The sequence below is a fragment of the Dama dama genome, chromosome 7 (genome assembly GCF_033118175.1).
Source record: "Dama dama isolate Ldn47 chromosome 7, ASM3311817v1, whole genome shotgun sequence".
NCBI classification, from domain to species: domain Eukaryota; kingdom Metazoa; phylum Chordata; class Mammalia; order Artiodactyla; family Cervidae; genus Dama; species Dama dama.
This window is the reverse complement of record NC_083687.1, coordinates 29,227,162-29,244,378: the sequence shown is the minus strand read 5'-3', so window position 1 is coordinate 29,244,378 and position 17,217 is coordinate 29,227,162. Positions and strand designations below refer to the sequence as shown.

Below are 17,217 nucleotides of genomic sequence, written 5' to 3'. Positions count from 1 at the left end.
TGGCCTAGGGGAGGAGCAAGGTCCAGAGTCAAAACTCTGCTCCAAGCCCTGGGGTAACGAGAAAGGAGCAGGCAGGCAGGCGGGTCTGAACCCCTCGGGTCCTCCAGCCATGAGGCTCCTCTGGGGTCTGATCTGGGCATCTGGCTTCTTCGCCTTGTCTCTGCAGAAGCCCAGGTCCTGGAGGCAGGATGTGGACAGCTTGAACAGGGCCAGGGCTGGTGAGGGGAGAGTGGGCTCAGAGGGTCCTGATTCGGGGGGAGGGGTGGAGGCTGGCTGCTGACTCGCACCTGTTCTTCCCAGGTTGCTCCTGTTTTCTCCTTCTGTGGTTCGCATAGGGGTCCCCCTGTCTGTGGCCGTGAAACTCCAGGATGCTCCTTCAGGACAGGTGGTGAGAGGATCCGTGTTCCTGAGGAACCCATCCCACGTTAATGAGCTCTGCTCCCGGAAGGTGGATTTCAGCCTCAGCTCAGACAGAGACTTCATACTCCTCAACCTCCCGGTAACGGCCCCACTCCCTCCTGTTGCCGCCCAGTGCCTCCCCTTCTGTTCTCCTCTGTCTTCTTGGAAACATCTTTGTCTTCTCATCCCCCTGCTCCCTTCCTCCCCTCCCACCCCTGTGGTACTTTGTCTTTTAGTCTGTCTTTTCCCTTCTGCTCTGTCTCTGACCCACTCCCTGTCCCTCTCCTCACAGATTCCGCAGGAACGGGCCAGGATCTGTCGCCTCCATCTCCTCCGCGGAGCCCCCGAGGTCCAGCTGATGGTGCAGTCATCATGGCTAAGGGACTCTCTGTCCAAACAGACAGACATGCAGGGTGTCAACCTGCTGTTCTCCTCTCGCCGGGGGCACCTCTTCCTGCAGACTGACCAGCCTGTTTATAACCCTGGCCAGCGAGGTGAGTCTCGGTGCCAGGGCCTCCACCTTTCATGCCTTCCCAGCCACTTGAGTGAGGTAGCCTGAAGCCCCTCACAGGAAGGCTGCTTTGCAAACATTTGTTCTCCTTCCCTTCGCTTTCTGGGAGGGGGTCAGGGGTCCAGGGCCCACCCTCTCGTGGCTTCTGCTCACCTCCTCATCCTATATTTCCAGTTCGCTACCGAGTCTTTGCTCTGGATCAGAAGATGCGCCCGGCCACTGACATCCTCACGGTCACGGTGGAGGTGAGCCCCCGACCTCTGACCTTCCTAATGGGCCAGGGCTGCTGAACTGGCTTCTGACCGTGACTGCTTCAATTCCATTGCAGAACTCTCAAGGCTTCCGTGTGCAGAAAAGGGAAGTGGTTGCTCCCTCCTCCATCTTCCAGGACAACTTTTTGATCCCAGACATCTCAGAGTGAGTATTTCCTCCCAGGGACTGCACCCAACGACACTTCTCTAACTCCCACTTTCCCAAGCTCGCCAACTACATACTGCACATGGTCCAGTCCTGAGCTCCCTCAGCCCCTGGATCACCCCATAGTCTCTTCCTAGGGAGCTGGGTCTCTGGCTGTCAGTGGACCTCTTGCATGAGTGGGCTGAGTCTCTCCCTTGTCCGTCCTCAGGCCAGGAACATGGAAAATCTCAGCCCGATTCTCAGACAGCCTGGATTCCAATAGCAGCACCCAGTTTGAGGTGAAGAAATATGGTGAGAGCTGGAGACGGGAGGGACAAGTGCCCCTTTTCTGCAAGGAGGAAGGGGTGGAGCAGAGGTGGGGGTGCAGGGTCAGGGAAGGGAGACGCTGCTGCCACAGCCCCGAGGGGAGGGAAATATCTTAAGGGTCCTTTCACGAGAGTCTGATCTGCCCTCCCTTTGCCCTGGGTCAGTTCTTCCCAACTTTGAGGTGAAGATCATCCCTGAAAACCCCTACATCCTGACGACACCTGGCTTTCTTAGTGACATCCAAGTGATCATCCAGGCCAGGTAACTCCCCCTTGCTCACGGTCCCTCACACTGGGCCTGGTGCCAGGACGCCCCATGCAGTGTGAACATGCTGTGGAACCCCACTTCCCTCCCTCGCCCCAGCCCTCAGCCCCTCTTCTGAATCTCTTCTTGGTGGCAGGTACATCTATGGGAAGCCAGTGCAGGGGGTGGCATATGTGCGCTTTGGGCTCCTGGGTGAGGACGGTGAAAAGACTTTCCTGCGGGGCCTGGAGAGTCAGACCAAGGTAGGAAGGAGGGTTGAGGTGTGTGAGGTGGGTGAGGAGAGTGAGGCAGCGTGAGGAGGTGAGGTGGGAGACTCGAGTCTCATCCTCTGTCCTGTCTTCTTCTTTGCCCCAGCTGGTGGATGGCCAGTGCCAAATTTCCCTCCAAAAGGCTGAGTTTCAGGGTGTGCTGGAGAAGCTTCATATTAGCATTAATGACCTCCCAGGGCTGCGCCTCTATGTTGCGGCAGCCGTTATTGAGTCTCCAGGTGAGTGGCTTTCCCTGATTTTAACCTTGGACCCTCACCTCTGACCTCCGAGCTGACCTCTGTTCTCTAGCACCAACACCACCCTGCTTCCCCTCAGCTGGGACACAAAGTCAGGAAAGACCCAGAAGACTGTGTCTCTACAGCTCCATTTCTGGGCTTTTTCTGGGGAAGGGGTCCTTCCATCATCTCAATGTATTATTTTTCACCCATCCACCCACCCATCCCTCCATCCATCCATGCATCCCTCCATCAATCCACCCATCCCTGCATCCATCCACCGATCCATCCATCTAATCACTTATCCATCTAGCATGCACCCATCCATCCATCTCTCCCTCCGTCCATCACACGTCCCTCCATCCCTTCATCCATCCATCCATCCTTCCATCCATCATTCCATCCATCCAGCCTTCCAGCCACCCAACCCCTCCTTCCATCCATCTATCAATCCATCCACCAATCCATCCATCGATCCATCATCCACATATCTATCACGAGAGCCGTGTGTTATACACCATCTGTGTGAAATGTCCTGTGGTGGCCTCAGGAAACCTAGAGATGAACAGAAGGCAGTTTGTGCCCTGAAGTGTTCAGCCTTATAGGTGGGAAACACTAGAGCTCCCTCTCCCCACCCCCAGCGCTCCTTTTCCTCTCTGCCCAGGTCTCTGTGTCCCCTTTCTCCACACTGTATCTTGCAGGAGGAGAGTTGGAGGAGGCAGAGCTCACGTCCTGGCGTTTCGTGTCATCTCCTTTCTCCTTGGATCTAAGCAAAACCAAGCAGCAGCTTATACCCGGGGTCCCCTTCCTGCTGCAGGTTTCTTCTGGAAGGGGGAGGATGAGCAGTGGGGGCAGGGAGTGGGGGACAGGAGGGCACAGAGTCCCACTGACTGCACTCTTCCCTCTGCCCCTCCCTGTTTACCTAGGCCCGGGTCCGTGACATGTCAGGCTCCCCAGCCTCTGGCATCCCCGTCAAAGTGTCTGCCAAGTTGTTTTCTGGATCTACTTCTAAAAACGAGGACTTTGAACGGAACACAGATGGGAGTGGCCAAGTCATTGTTTCCATTGGTGTTCCTCCAGCCATCTCAGAAGTGCAGCTCTCAGTAGGACCCCACCCTCACAGGAGTGGGTGGGCTAGGAGAGAAGCTTCCCAGGCTGGCAGGTGGAGGGGGGGAAGCTTGGTGCCTGGGCCCTTTCCATTGACCCTGCGACCCCTGACCTCTCTCCAGGTGTCTGCAGGCTCCCCCTACCCTGCTGTAGGTAGTCTCACCGTGAAAGCCCCCCTGTCCAGAAGCTCTGGGTTTCTGTCCATTGAGTGGCAGAATCCTCGACCTCTTAAAGTTGGAGAGACTCTTAACCTAAACCTGCAGGCCGTGGGCATCAGTGGGAGCTTCTCACACTTCTACTACATGGTGCGCATGACTGGGCTACAGGGGAGGACAGGGGTGGGAGGGTCTCAAGCAGGAAGGAGCCCTCAGGGTGGGTGGCGGTCTCAGGGCTCAGGATGGGCAGTGAGGAGCACCCTGCTCTCCCCCAGATCCTGTCCCGGGGCCAGATCGTGTCTGTCCATCGAGAGCCCAAGAGACACCTGACCTCCATCTCCGTGTTTGTGGACCATCACCTGGTGCCCTCCTTCCACCTCGTGGCCTTCTACTATCATGGGGGTGTCCCGGTGGCCAACTCCCTGTGAGTGGACGTCCAGGCTGGAACCTGTGAGGGGAAGGTAACTGGCATCGGAAGAGATGGTGTGTGTGCGTGTGCTGGGAGGATTAAGAGAAAAGACTGGATGACTGCAAATGGGGTGATTTAGTTTGGGGTGCACTGAGGATGCACAAGACTGAAAGAATTCTCCCCACCCTGACTGCCCCCACCTGCCACCTCTGCCAGCTGGAGCTGAACGTGGACAGTTCCAAGGCGTATCGTCCTGGGGACACCGTAAAACTCAACCTGCAAACAGAGTCTCGAGCCCTGGTGGCCCTGGGAGCTGTGGACACGGCACTGTATGCTGTGGGTGGCAAGTCCCACAAACCCCTCGACATGGTCAAGGTTGGTCAAGTCCTCTCTCTGATCCTCCGTTCCCTCCGAGCTCATCCTCCTGCTGCCCGAAGCCCATGCCAGCCACTAGAACTCACTCACCTGGACTGTTCTCAATCCTCCCTCGAGCCGTGGCCCTGGTGGCCTCTGTTTCCACTCTCTGTGTCTCTCTTGTACTTGTCTGGACCCTGCCCTCTCACCTGCAGCTGAGTATGTGATCGTGGCCACAGTCCACAGGCCACAGTCTCTCTTGGCTCTGCAGCATCTCTCCTTTCCTCACCAGGTCTTCGAAGCTATGAACAGCTATGACCTTGGCTGTGGTCCTGGCGGTGGAGACAGTGCCCCCCAAGTGTTCAAGGCAGCCGGTCTGGCCTTTTCTGATGGAGACCATCGGACTGAAATCAGAAAGAGTGAGGACAGAGGAGGAGGGGGAGTGGGTGGTGGGAGGATAAGGAAGAAGGAGGGGCTTGAGGGGGAAAGACAGGAAGAGGAGGGGTGGAAGGGCTGGGCTGGGAGGGGGAGACTCAGCGGGGAGTGGGAGGCCCTGCACCCTCTGGCTGACTGCAGTCCTGGTCTCTACCAGGTCTGAGCTGTCCGAAGGAGTCAAAGCCTCGGAAAAAGAGAAACGTGAACTTCCAAAAGGCAATTAATGAGAAGCGTGAGTTGAGGGTGCCCATGAAATTCTCTAGGGCATCCCTGGTGGCTCAGATGGTAAAGAATCTGCCTGCAATGCATGAGACCTGGGTTCGATCCCTGGGTTGGAAAGATTGCCTGAAGAAGGGAATGGCTACCAGCTCCAGTATTCTTGCCTGGAGAATTCCATGGAAAGAGGAGACTGGTGGGCTACAGGCCATAGATCAAAAGAGTCGGACACACCTAAGCGACTAAGACACATGAAGTTTTCCACTTGGGCCCAAGGGTCAGGATGCAGGTCTGCCTGTTGGCTCCTCTGATCTCGAGTGAGCCAGGATGTGATGTCCAGGCTAGAAATCCAGACACCATAGTTCTGGGGTGAAAAGGAGGGCGGGGGGAGGTGCTTTGTTTTCACCACCCTCAAGTCCCTGGTCTCTTAGGGTAAGTCCTGGTACATCTAGAGGTCGGGCCAGGGGATGAGATGTGCCTCACGCTGACCCTCACCTGGTCCTGCAGTGGGCCAGTACACTTCCCCCGAAGCCAAGCGCTGCTGCCTGGACGGGTTGACGCGGCTGCCCATGGTGCGCACCTGTGAGCAGCGGGCAAACCGGGTACAGCCGCCGGCCTGCCGCGAGCCCTTCTTGTCCTGCTGCCAGTTTGCTGAGAGCCTGCGCAAGAAGGCCCGGACCAGGGGCCAGGTGGGCCTGGCCCGAGGTGAGGAGCTGGGTGGGGCTGGGGGACTGGCCAGGGCCCCTGGAGGGTCAGGACGGCCTTCTCAACACTGACCTGCATGGTGTCCTCCCCGCAGCCATGGAGCTCCTGGAGGAGGAGGACCTGATCGAAGAGGATGACATCCCCGTGCGCAGCTTCTTCCCTGAGAACTGGCTTTGGAAAGTGGAAGAAGTGGACCGCTCATCCCAGTGAGGGCGCGCGCGGGGCCTGGCCTTGTCTCTGGGCTGTGTTTCGGGCCTGCCCAGCGTGTGACCCAGCTTCTCACCTTTCCCACCGCAGATTGCGACTGCTGCTCCCAGACTCTCTGACCACGTGGGAGATCCACGGCGTGAGCCTGTCCAAAAGCACAGGTGCGGTCACCGTGCTGGGGCCCTTGGCCTCCCTGTTCCATGCTCCCTGGACGGAGGCTCCCTGCTTGGTCCTTTGCTCTTGGTACAGGAAGGAGGGGCAGAGACCTGGAGATGTCTGCATGCCGAACATAGGGCCAAAAGCCAGAGAGCAGCTGGCAGGAATGGGTGGGAAGTGGGGGGACCAGGGGCAGCCCCTGCCCCTCACTGCTGGGATCCCCTGGGTGTGATGCCCCCCAGGCCTCTCATATGTGCCCACTCTCCATCAGGCTTGTGTGTGGCCACCCCGGCCAGACTCCGAGTGTTCCGTGAATTCCACATGCACCTCCGCCTGCCGCTCTCTGTCCGCCGCTTTGAGCAGCTCGAGCTGCGACCAGTCCTCTACAACTACCTGGATAGAGATCTGACCGTGAGGCCCCTTGGGGGCTGAGCGCACGGTGGTGGAGGGGATTGGGGCAGGTGAGCGGTGGGGAGCCTGACTGGGCTGGGACTCTGGCCCTCCCTGTCTTCCTGCCCCCAGGTGAGCGTCCACGTGTCCCCAGTGGAGGGGCTGTGCCTGGCCGGGGGCGGAGGGCTCGCCCAGCAGGTGCAGGTGCCCGCGGGCTCTGCCCGGCCCGTTGGCTTCTCTGTGGTGCCCATCGCAGCTGCTGCCGTGTCCCTGAAGGTGGTGGCTCGAGGATCCTTAGATTTCCCTGTGGGGGACGCAATATCTAAGATTCTACAGGTCGAGGTGAATGGAACGCCCCTAGGTCTAAGTCCCCAGTTCCCAGATTCACCCCCTACTCTGTCCCTCTCTCTGCATGAGGCCTGAGGCCACCCCCAAACTCAACACTTTGGTCCATTTGCATCTCCCACAATTCTGGCCCGACTGTGTTCCTGAAGTTTCAACTCCGGGTCCTGAGGAGTATGCACTGGGAGGGGCAGGCTGTAGCCTGTGTGATCTCTCACAGCTACGTGTCCTCTCCACAGAGAGAAGGGGCCACTCACAGGGAGGAGCTGGTCTATGAACTCAACCCCCTGGGTGAGTGACCTCCACTCACAGACATCAGTGTCCTGGGGGGTGGTGGGGGGCAGAGGGTGTGGACAGCAGGACAGACCGCTGACTCCCCTCATCTTCCCAGACCCCCGAGGCCGAACCTTGGAAATTCCTGGCAACTCTGATCCCAATATTATCCCTGAAGGAGATTTCAAGAGTGTGGTCAGAGTCACAGGTGGGAGTGTCCTCCAGTCCCTTCCCGGTGCCCACCCTTGGATTCATGTGAAACCTGGGCACTTCTGTTTGATCCCGAGACTCCATGACCCTCCAACCCTGGCCCCCAGATCTGCACTCTGACCCTCCATCCTGTCCCTCCCCATAGCCTCGGATCCACTGGAAGTGTTTGGCTCTGAGGGGGCCTTGTCACCAGGAGGCCTGGCCTCTCTCCTGAGGCTTCCCCAAGGCTGTGGGGAACAAACCATGACCCTTTTGGCTCCAACACTGGCTGCTTCCCGCTACCTGGACAAGACCGAGCAGTGGAGCATGCTGCCTCCTGAGACCAAGGACCGTGCCGTGGATCTCATCCAGAAAGGTTCTGAGTGCAGCGGCAAGCAGGAGTGAGGGCCAGGAGAGGGCAATTAATGGGAGCTGGGCAGCCCAGGTGGCCAGAGCAGGGAAGAGAGATGTGGTCCCCAGTGAAAATGGAGATCGTGGCCTGGCCACAGCAGTGGGGGAGTCGGTGTAACCTCAGCTGCCTCTCCTCTCCAAGGCTACACGCGGATCCAGGAGTTTCGAAAAGGAGATGGTTCCTATGGGGCTTGGTTACATCGGGACAGTAGCACCTGGTGAGTTTGTGGGAGTGTCCTGGGTGTGTGGGAGGGGCCAGGGCTGGTGGGGGCAGAGCCAGCTATTATGGCAGGGCAAATAGCTAGGAGCCACTAGGAGTGGGCCCTCCCCCATACAGGGACCTGTGGCTATCCCAAGCCATGCCTTCCTCCCCTCTAGGCTCACGGCCTTTGTGCTGAAGATACTGAGTTTGGCCCAGGATCAGGTGGGTGGCTCTCCTGAAAAGCTGCAGGAAACAGCCATGTGGCTGCTGTCGCAGCAACGGGATGATGGCTCATTCCATGACGCCTGTCCTGTTATCCACAGGGAAATGCAGGTATGGGGCTGGGAGGCTGGGCCAAGGGCACAGGAGGGATGAGTCGCCCTGCCCCTCCACACTCGTGGTTTGGCCTCCTTTTCTCGCCACTTCAACCAGGGAGGCTTAGTGGGAAGCGATGAGACTGTGGCGCTCACAGCCTTCGTGGTCATCGCCCTTCACCACGGGCTGGCGGTCTTCCCAGACAAGAATTCCGAGCAGTTGAGGAGAGTGGTAAGGCACTCACGTGTTAGCCCTTTGCTGATCCCCTTTCTCCTCAGGAAGCCAGTCCACAGACCTTCACCTCCCACTTTCTTCCAGGAAAATTCCATCTCAAGAGCAAACACCTTCTTGGGGGCGAAAGTAACTTCTGGGCTCCTGGGCTCCCATGCCTCCGCCATCACGGCCTACGCCCTGTCGTTGACCGAGGCCCCCGAGGACCTGCGGAGTGTTGCCCACAACAACCTCATGGCCATGGCCCAGGACATTGGTGGTGAGGGGGTCCTGGCAGTGAACCTGGGGCTTGAGAGAGCTTGAGACCCCTGAGTGTGTCCAAAGGGAGAAACGGAACGAATGGAGGCCCTTGGAGGGAATCAGAACGGAAGCGGTGGTGACTGGGAAATCAGGAGAGACTAAAGGGGCAGCGTCAAAGGGCCAGATGACTAAGATTCTCCGCCGTTCACCTGCGGGTCTCCTTTTACCCAGATAAGCTGTACTGGGGCTCAGTCACCACTTCTCCAAGCAACGTCCTGTCACCCACTCTGGCTCCTCGCAGCCCAGCAGACCCCATTCCCCAGGTTCCAGCCATGTCGATTGAAACCACGGCCTACGGCCTGTTACACCTGCTGCTATGGGAGGGCAAAGCTGAATTGGCTGACCAGGCTGCATCGTGGCTGAGCCGCCAGGGCAGCTTCCAAGGGGGATACCGCAGCACCCAGGTAGGGGCTGTCCTGGGGTTCTAGGGTGGCTGGTCTTGAGATCGAGTACCTGAGGCCTGGCCCATTTTCCCCAGGACACTGTTATGGCTCTGGATGCCCTGTCTGCATACTGGATCGCGTCCCACACCACCGAGGAGAAGGGGCTCAACGTGACCCTCAGCTCCTTGGGCCGCAGTGGGCTCAAGTCCCACGTGTTGCAGCTGACCAACCACCAAGTTCACAGGCTGGAGGAAGAGCTGCAGGTGAACCATGCCCTCACCTGGGTGACCGGGACATCTGGGCCTCCCTTGGCCAGCCAGAAGCAATCCCCCTCTGTCACCCCTGCTGAATTCCCACGGCTCCTCTTTCTGATAACTGTGTGGGAAGACTTACTGGCTCTGTGACCTGTAGCAAGTCACCCAGCTGTGAGCTTCATTTATCTGATCTGAAAATGGTTCATGTAGAATCTACAGAGGGTTTAGGAGATGGTGGAGAGAGAATGCAGGTGAAGATAGAAAGTGTTGAAAAGTGAGGTGGGGAGAGGAGGTGGAGGTATTTTGATGGAGGAGGTAAGTTGAAGCAACAGTGTGCCCTTCTGACATCTCTTTCCCTTTTCTGCTTGTGACAGTTTTCCCTGGGAAGCAAGATTAATGTGGAGGTGGGAGGAAACAGCAAAGGAACGTTGAAGGTGCGTGCTGGTACCACTGGGCGGCCAGGGCGATAAGGGTGAAGCCGGGATTTTGAGTGGGAGACCTGCAGGCAGAGCTCATGATCTGGGAAGGAGGAGGAGACCCCTGGGTTGAGGTTCCCTGTGCTCTGTCCTGGGCACGTGCCCCTCACTCTGCTCTCCTCCCTCACTAGGCGCCTGTCATCCCCTTCAGCCCCTCGGTGCTGATGCTCAAACACTTGGTGCCTCAACTCTAGGGTCTCCCCTGAGCTCTGAGCATCTCTGCCGTGGTTGTGCCGCAAACCTTCTCTTCCTCCTGTGTCTCTTGTCTGGCTGACAGAGTCCATCCCTGCAGGAGCGCAGTTGCCACTCCGGGGGCCATCTTGGTGGCCTCCACCATGCTAAGCCTCTGCTTGTGACCTGGGAGACTTCTGTTTCTTCCCAGCCCCGCCCACCTCCCCAGTAACTCCTCCTCTGTTTCTTCCTAGCCCCGCCCACCTCTCCAGTAACTCCTTCTCTGCTTTCTCCCCAGCCACGCCCACCTCCCCAGTAACTCCTCCTGTGCTTTCTTCCCCAGCCCCGCCCACCTCCCCAGTAACTCCTCCTCTGCTTTCTCTCCAGCCCAGCCCACCTCTCCCGTAACTCCTCCTCTGCTTTCTCCCCAGCCCAGCCCACCTCCTCATAACTCCTCCTCTGCTTTCTCCCCAGCCTCGCCCACCTCCCCAGTAACTCCTCCTCTGCTTTCATTCCAGCCCAGCCCACCTCCCAGCTGGACAAATCGTCTCATGTAGACACATCTCCTAGCTCTGAATGGCCTTCAGGATCTTGTCCCACATGACAAACTCCTTTTTCTCCTTCAAGCCTGGGCCAGCAGCCTTTCCTGAACTTTCCATTAAAGCCTCTTCGGTGCTTCTGAACAATGCTTGCCCCTATGCCAGGACCCTGCTCCCCTCTCTCTCTCACCCAACACCTGGGTCCATTTGTATTTCTGGATGGGTCCTGGGGCAGGATGGGAAGGGCAGAAAGCCTCAAAACACTTGGCCCAGGAGCTAAGGGATCCAGAGGCCTTCCATGTGGCTCTGGAGAGAGGTCTGTGGCCCTAAGTGTCCCCATGTCTCCTTCCCACCCCTTGATGAGCCAGGTTCTTCGAAGCTACAATGTTATGGACATGACAAACACGACCTGCCAGGATCTTCAGGTTGAAGTGACGGTTGTGGGCCACGTCGAGTACACGAGTGAGTGTTGGGGTCACAGGCTGTGGGTCTCTGAGGGGGTGGTGCCAGGGCTGAGCCACAATGCTGTCCCCTCGCAGTGGAGGCTGAGGAGGACTACCAGGAATACGAGTATGAGGACTCTCCAGCGGGGGATGACCCTGAGGCCCACTCCCGGCCCGTGACACCCCTGCAGCTATTTGACGGTCGGAGGAACCGCCGTAGGAGGGAGGCCCCCAAGGCAGCTGAGGAACGGGAATCCAGGGTGCAGTACTCTGTGTGCATCTGGTGAGCCCTGGGGTGGCCCTGGGCATGTGGGTCCTGCTGGGCTGGGAGAGGGACGCAGGGCCGAGGTTGGGGCCGGGTGTCTACAGCCTGGCACCAGGCGTGGGGGAACCCAGACAACAGGCACGTGTCTCCACAGGCGGACTGGCAAGGTGGGGCTGTCGGGCATGGCCATTGCGGACATCACCCTCCTGAGTGGATTCCATGCCCTGCGGGCTGACCTGGAGAAGGTGTGATCAGCCACCCAGAGGGGCGCTTGTGCCCCAGGCGCCCGGCCCCATCCCCGCGGTAACCCCAGTTGCTGAGCCCTGTGATGTGCAGGGCGGCCGGGGGCTTCCTCCGTGTGACTCCCGGCTCCCGTTCCCCACAGCTGACCTCCCTCTCCGACCGTTACGTGAGCCACTTTGAGACCGAGGGTCCCCACGTCCTGCTGTACTTCGACTCGGTGAGCAAGGAGGGTGACAGAGGGGTGCCGAGCTGGCACTGCGTTTCCTGAGCTCGTGTTAGGAGGTTTCCCAGGAGGCAGGTGTATCAGCAGCTACGGCTCTGGGAGAGAACTTGTGGTGTGAGCAGGGAGACAGGACAGGAGGGGTCAGAGCCTTGGCCAGGGAGGTTCCCCGCTGCCTGCAGGGAGGTGGGGCTGAGCCCCTTCTGTGTCTTGGGGTCCAGGGCCAGTCAGCCGGGGAGGGCTTGAGAGAGCGCCTTTCTTAAATTTGAATTTATTCGTCGTGAGGGACTGCTTTTTTGTTGTTGAACATCCTGGTTTTTTCTGTTTATAATATTCAGGTGTGTTTTTTTTTTTTTTTAAATGATGGTGATCATAGGTGAATTGTTATTTTTTTTTCCCATGGCTGTAGTTGACTAACACACAGTTATCAGTTCTCTGACGGCCCTCAAATAATTTCTTGAACATTTATTGTAACGTTTGGAGAGAAATGTGAAAAAGGTGTGTTAATACTGTGACCATTCACCATGTGTTTGTTGTTCGGGAAGGCCCTCCCTGCCCAGTGTGTGCAGAGGGGACAGACCCTGTTGGCTTGAGACCAGGCAGATGAGTCTAGGTGAACACAGTGGAAAATGAGGAAGATGTCAAGTCAGGGAGCTCACCGTGCAGCTTAGGAAGGAAACTCTTGTGGGATACCAGGCTGGACTGGAGCAGTGTGGCCATAAGGAGAGGAATCAGGGCCTACATGAGTGGTGGGGTCAGAGAGGGCGGCAGAGGGATAGCACTTGCTGGTACCTAGGAGATAAATGAGGCCTTAGTTGTATCAGTGAGGCTACGGAGAGGGTGATTGGGTTTGGAGGGCAGGCAGAGGGAACTGGGAGAGTTTAATACATCCTGCAAAAATCCCAATACAAGAATCAGGCTGAACATTTGGTTCAGGAACCACGCTCCTGCAGAGTCTGGGGAGTGGTGAGACTGCCCCAGGAGAGCACAGAGAAGGGGAAGGGACTGCGCTGGGGCCTGTGCCTCTGGGAGGGACAAGCGGGAAGCTCAGAAATGACCAGGTCAGAATCAGGGGTGGTCTGGAAGCTAGCCCTGAGGGCAGGGAGAATTTTGTGAAGATGTGTCCATGAAGTGGGACTCTGTGAAGCCGCTCAGGGCCCTGGAGATGGGTGAGGTCACCATGTGAGCAGTGAAGTCAGCAGAGATCTTGGGGAGCAGTTTTTAGAAATCCCGAGGCTGGAAGGTAACAAATGGTGAAGGACACTGAAGATAAGATCGACCGGAACCAAACAGGCCAAGCAAATCCATCATAGCGGTCTGCAGGGCCTAGAGGTGGGTCCCTGACTCCCTACCCCCGCCTCCCCCATGGCAGGTCCCCACCTCCAGGGAGTGCGTGGGCTTTGGAGCAGTGCAGGAGGTGCCCGTGGGGCTGGTACAACCAGCCAGCGCCGTCCTGTATGACTACTACAACCCTGGTGAGGCACTGGGGACTCTCGGGAGGGTGGGGTTAGGTGGCAGTGAGGGGTGGCAAGCGAGTCCTGGGGGTCCATGGACTGGGGAGGCAGGGAGAGGCCAGTGCCCTAATGAAAGCCCCTCTCTGCTTTTTCCAGAGCACAAATGTTCTGTGTTTTATGGGGCACCACGTAAGAGCAAACTCTTGTCCACGTTGTGCTCTGCGGATGTCTGCCAGTGTGCTGAGGGTGAGACACCGGACCGGGGATCAGGGGTGGGAAGAGGCTTGGCTGGGGCCTACATGGTCTCACCTGGGCCCTGACTTCAGGGAAGTGCCCTCGACAGCGCCGGGCCCTGGAGCGTGGGCAGCAGGACGTGGAGGGTTACCGGATGAAATTCGCCTGCTACTCTCCCCGAGTGGACTACGGTCAGTCTTCCCTCCCGGGCCCTGGCCCTGACCCTGACCCACCCACCCTCAAGGATTCTTAGGTTGCGCCTGCTCCTCTCAGGCCCATGGACAGCCTTGTCACTCTGCACTGACCTCCCGTCCTCTTAGCCTGGGGATAACTAACCTTCCCTCCCTTCTCTTAAACCCCCCACAGCCTTCCAGGTTAAGGTTCTCCGAGAAGACAGCAGGGCTGCTTTCCGCCTCTTTGAGACCCATATCACCCAAGTCCTGCATTTCAGTAAGAGGGGGACAATAAGTGGGCAGGGCTGGGGGCCATACTGGGGAGCTGAGGTCTGGCTTTGGGGCCTTGGCGCCTGGAAGAGTGAAACTGCAGCCAGTCTGAGCTCAAAGCCCCTCAGCCTCTTCGAAGCCCTGGGCTTGTCCACAGACAGGAATGCAGTCCCACCTGCCCGCTGGGAGTGGTGAGGGTCAAATGCAGGCTTGGCCCAGAGCCCCCGGCCCCCTGCTGTCCTCCCCCCCTCTTCCCCTCTGACGACTCTGTGGACCTTCTCCCCTCAGCCAAGGATGCCAGGGCCACTGCTGATCAGACCAGAAACTTCCTGGTCCGAGCCTCTTGCCGCCTTCAGTTGGAACCTGGGAAAGAATATCTGATCATGGGTCTGGATGGGGCCACTTACGACCTCAAGGGAGAGTGAGTTCTCGGGACCCCTTGGTCTCCTCCTCTGCCCATGCCTCTCTAGGGAAACGGTCCCTTGTGCCCTCAGAATCCAGGTGCCTCAGGGTCTGCTCCTGACCCTCCACTGACCCCTGCTGACTGCCCCTTTGCCCGCAGCCCCCAGTACCTGCTGGACTCAAACAGCTGGATCGAGGAGATGCCCTCCAAGCGCATGTGCCAGAGCACCCGCCATCGGACACCCTGTGCCCAGCTCAACAGCTTCCTCGAGAAGTATGGTACGCAGGGCTGCCAGGTGTGAGGGCGCGCTCCCAGCTTCCCCAGGAGGAGCCGGAGCTGCGGAAAGGCGGTGCCTGGACTCCTGCCGTGCCCTGTGCCCTGACCAGAGCCCTAGGCAAAACCAGGGACTCAATAAAGGCCTATGGCAGCAAAGTGTCCGTGTGTATCTCCAGGACTGAGACCAGCATCCCCACCACCTGCTCCAGGTTCTGGGGGGTCCAGGCCCGGGTTGGCATCATCTAAGGCTCCCAGAGCCTGGGTGACCCTTGCAGCATCCAGCTCTGCCTGAACCCCTCCTTCCCCAGGCGACCCCTTGGGAGTCTGGTGCCACATAGTGACCATGGTGGGCAGCTGACCCTGCGCTCAGAGGATCCCGTGTCCACACTGAGACCTCCCTTTCACTCTGCGCGAAGGGCACTCCCTGTGCCTGTCAGCCTGTCACTGGGGCCTCAGGCAGGCACTGCACACCAGGCACCTCAGCCCTTCTGCTTCATGAGCAGCTCCCCAGCCGCATGTCCCCCACTGTGCTCATGCACGTGCCACTTCTGGGGTCTTGCTTCTGACCGAGACCTGCTCTGTTGAAGGCCCATTTGACACTGGATCTCTTTATCAGCAGCATTATGTAACTTTCCCAGAATTGTGCAATCCTCAGGTCTGATGATGCCTTCATCCAGATACTGATTTCAAACAGACTGAAAGGCCAACTTTGGTGTTTCTTAATACTCTGAGGGAACTGCTGTTCCCCGGGGTCAACCCTCCCCACCTGCCTGCCTAGCTCTCCCCCATTATGGTAGCACTTCTTGGGTCTTCAGGGCTAACCTAGGAATTCATCTAGAGGAATGTGCTGAGGTCATTTTTGAGGGAAACTGAGCTAACTCAGCAGCCTGCCATTCAGTCATTCAACAGGAATTGTGGACCTCTCACTCCAGGCCATGCCCTGTTCCAGATCCCCATCTTGTGTGAATGGTGTGAGGTCAAGGAGCTGCATGGTTCTGTGGGGCCTCTGACCAGTTGAGGGCTTTTGAGAAGTGGGCTGGGGAGGCTTCCTGGAGGAGGTGACCTCTAAGTTGGACTCTGCAGGCTTATGAGTGAAGCAAAGGGAGTAGGAGTAGATGAGGGTATTTGAAGCAGAAGAAAAAACATAAAAAGCCCAGAGGCTGGGGACAGAATGGAGCACTTTTGGGGGCATTGTATATCATTTATCATGTCTGGAATTAGGATTTGGCAGTGGTGTGGAAGAGACGAGCTTGGCAAGATACATGGTGTCAGTTATGAAGCGGTGTTCACTAGCAGGCCAGCAGGCCAGGTCACTCTTCGTTTGAACAGAATCCCCTCCTATTCCACGAATCTTTGAGTAGTTCTAACCTGGGAATTCCTTGGTGGCCCAGCGGCTATGACTCTGTGCTACCAATGCAAGGGGCCCAGGTTCGATATCTGCCAAGAGAACTAGTTTCCACATGCCACAACTAAGGGTTCAAAAGCCTCAAGTGAAAAAAAGAAAAAAAATCCTGCATGTTGCAACTGCAGATCTAATTTTCCCAATGCTGCAACTAAGACCATGTGTAACCAAATAAGTTAATATTTTTTTTACAAAAGCGTTCTGACCTTTCTCAGTATTTCAGAGGCTTCTTAGGGCTATTGTCTACATGGCCTGGTTGTTGCCCGGCAGATCTCTCCCGAAATCCGGTCAGCATATTGGTGGCATAGAGCCACGTATGAGAGTCAAACATTCAGCTATAGTTGTGGCAAGACGTGGTCTGGGGCCTGAGGTCAACTATGAGGAAGGAGCTGGCTGTTGCTGCCCAACCCCAGAAATCCCAAGTTTTCTCCCTCCCAGTCCTGGGCCTGGGTTAGGCTGAGTTGAGCCTCTTCCTTAAGGACCCGCATCTGTGAACTCTTTAGGCTAGTTGGTACCATAGCTGGGATATTGACCCAGGCTCTCTGGTGGCAGAGTCTTGCTCTAGTTAAAGCTCTGAGGTCAGTTGGCAGAAAAAGAATGGAGTATTGGGGAATGTGTGAACTCAGGTCAGCTCTAAGTTCTCACCCCACCTCCTAGGTGCCCCAGCCTCCCACTGAGTCCTGCCGCCCCTCTTTAGCATGACCTCTCCTCCTGTGAGTCCTTCACTGCCCCCTCACCCGCAACAGTGGCCCCTGATAGCCCTATTTAGTCCACTGGGACCCCAGACCTCATGGCAACATCTCCCTGAAGAGGGCTGGGCCCCTGATCCCAGCTGTGGCTATCAAGTTCCTTCCTGAGGACTTTGGAATCAATGGGGGGCATGTTTGACCACACCATTAAAGCCCTCTTGTCCTGGGGCTAGACCCATATTCTGTGGAGTCTAAGCCCCAAAGCAGTCCTCTGCCGCCTGCACCTGGGAGCACAAGCAGCTTGACTGCAGTGGGAGGAGAGGACTGCAGACAAAGAGAGGGAGAGGACTTCCCTGGTGGTCCAGTGGTTAAGAATCCACCTGCCAATGAAGAAACAGGTTGGATCCCTGGTCTGGGAAGATCACACATGCTGTGAAGCAACCAGGCCTGTGGGCCCCAAGGACTGAGCCCGAGTTCTAGAGCCCATGAGCCTCAACTACTGAAGCCCACGTGCCTAGAGCCTGCACTTCACAACAAGAGAAGC

At 57.5% G+C, this 17,217-nt stretch overlaps 1 protein-coding gene across 1 annotated transcript; it reads left to right on the top strand.

The window, feature by feature from the left end:
- Nucleotides 1-18: 18 nt before the first annotated feature.
- LOC133059630 (complement C4-like) lies at nucleotides 19-14,738 on the top strand. Its single transcript, XM_061147020.1, is given in 41 exon segments — nucleotides 19-174; nucleotides 301-499; nucleotides 692-893; nucleotides 1,085-1,155; nucleotides 1,239-1,327; nucleotides 1,536-1,618; nucleotides 1,798-1,894; nucleotides 2,034-2,139; nucleotides 2,252-2,384; nucleotides 3,083-3,198; nucleotides 3,308-3,484; nucleotides 3,611-3,793; nucleotides 3,919-4,104; nucleotides 4,269-4,427; nucleotides 4,699-4,825; nucleotides 4,999-5,073; nucleotides 5,565-5,762; nucleotides 5,857-5,968; nucleotides 6,060-6,130; nucleotides 6,397-6,536; nucleotides 6,648-6,857; nucleotides 7,097-7,148; nucleotides 7,249-7,338; nucleotides 7,486-7,695; nucleotides 7,873-7,948; nucleotides 8,109-8,265; nucleotides 8,365-8,478; nucleotides 8,566-8,737; nucleotides 8,950-9,182; nucleotides 9,257-9,424; nucleotides 9,790-9,849; nucleotides 10,970-11,063; nucleotides 11,141-11,327; nucleotides 11,464-11,554; nucleotides 11,695-11,769; nucleotides 13,145-13,247; nucleotides 13,383-13,472; nucleotides 13,553-13,651; nucleotides 13,827-13,910; nucleotides 14,192-14,324; nucleotides 14,466-14,738. Coding segments are annotated over 41 exon segments (5,229 nt in total). The 5' UTR covers nucleotides 19-109; the 3' UTR covers nucleotides 14,608-14,738.
- The last annotated feature ends 2,479 nt before the right edge of the window (nucleotides 14,739-17,217 follow it).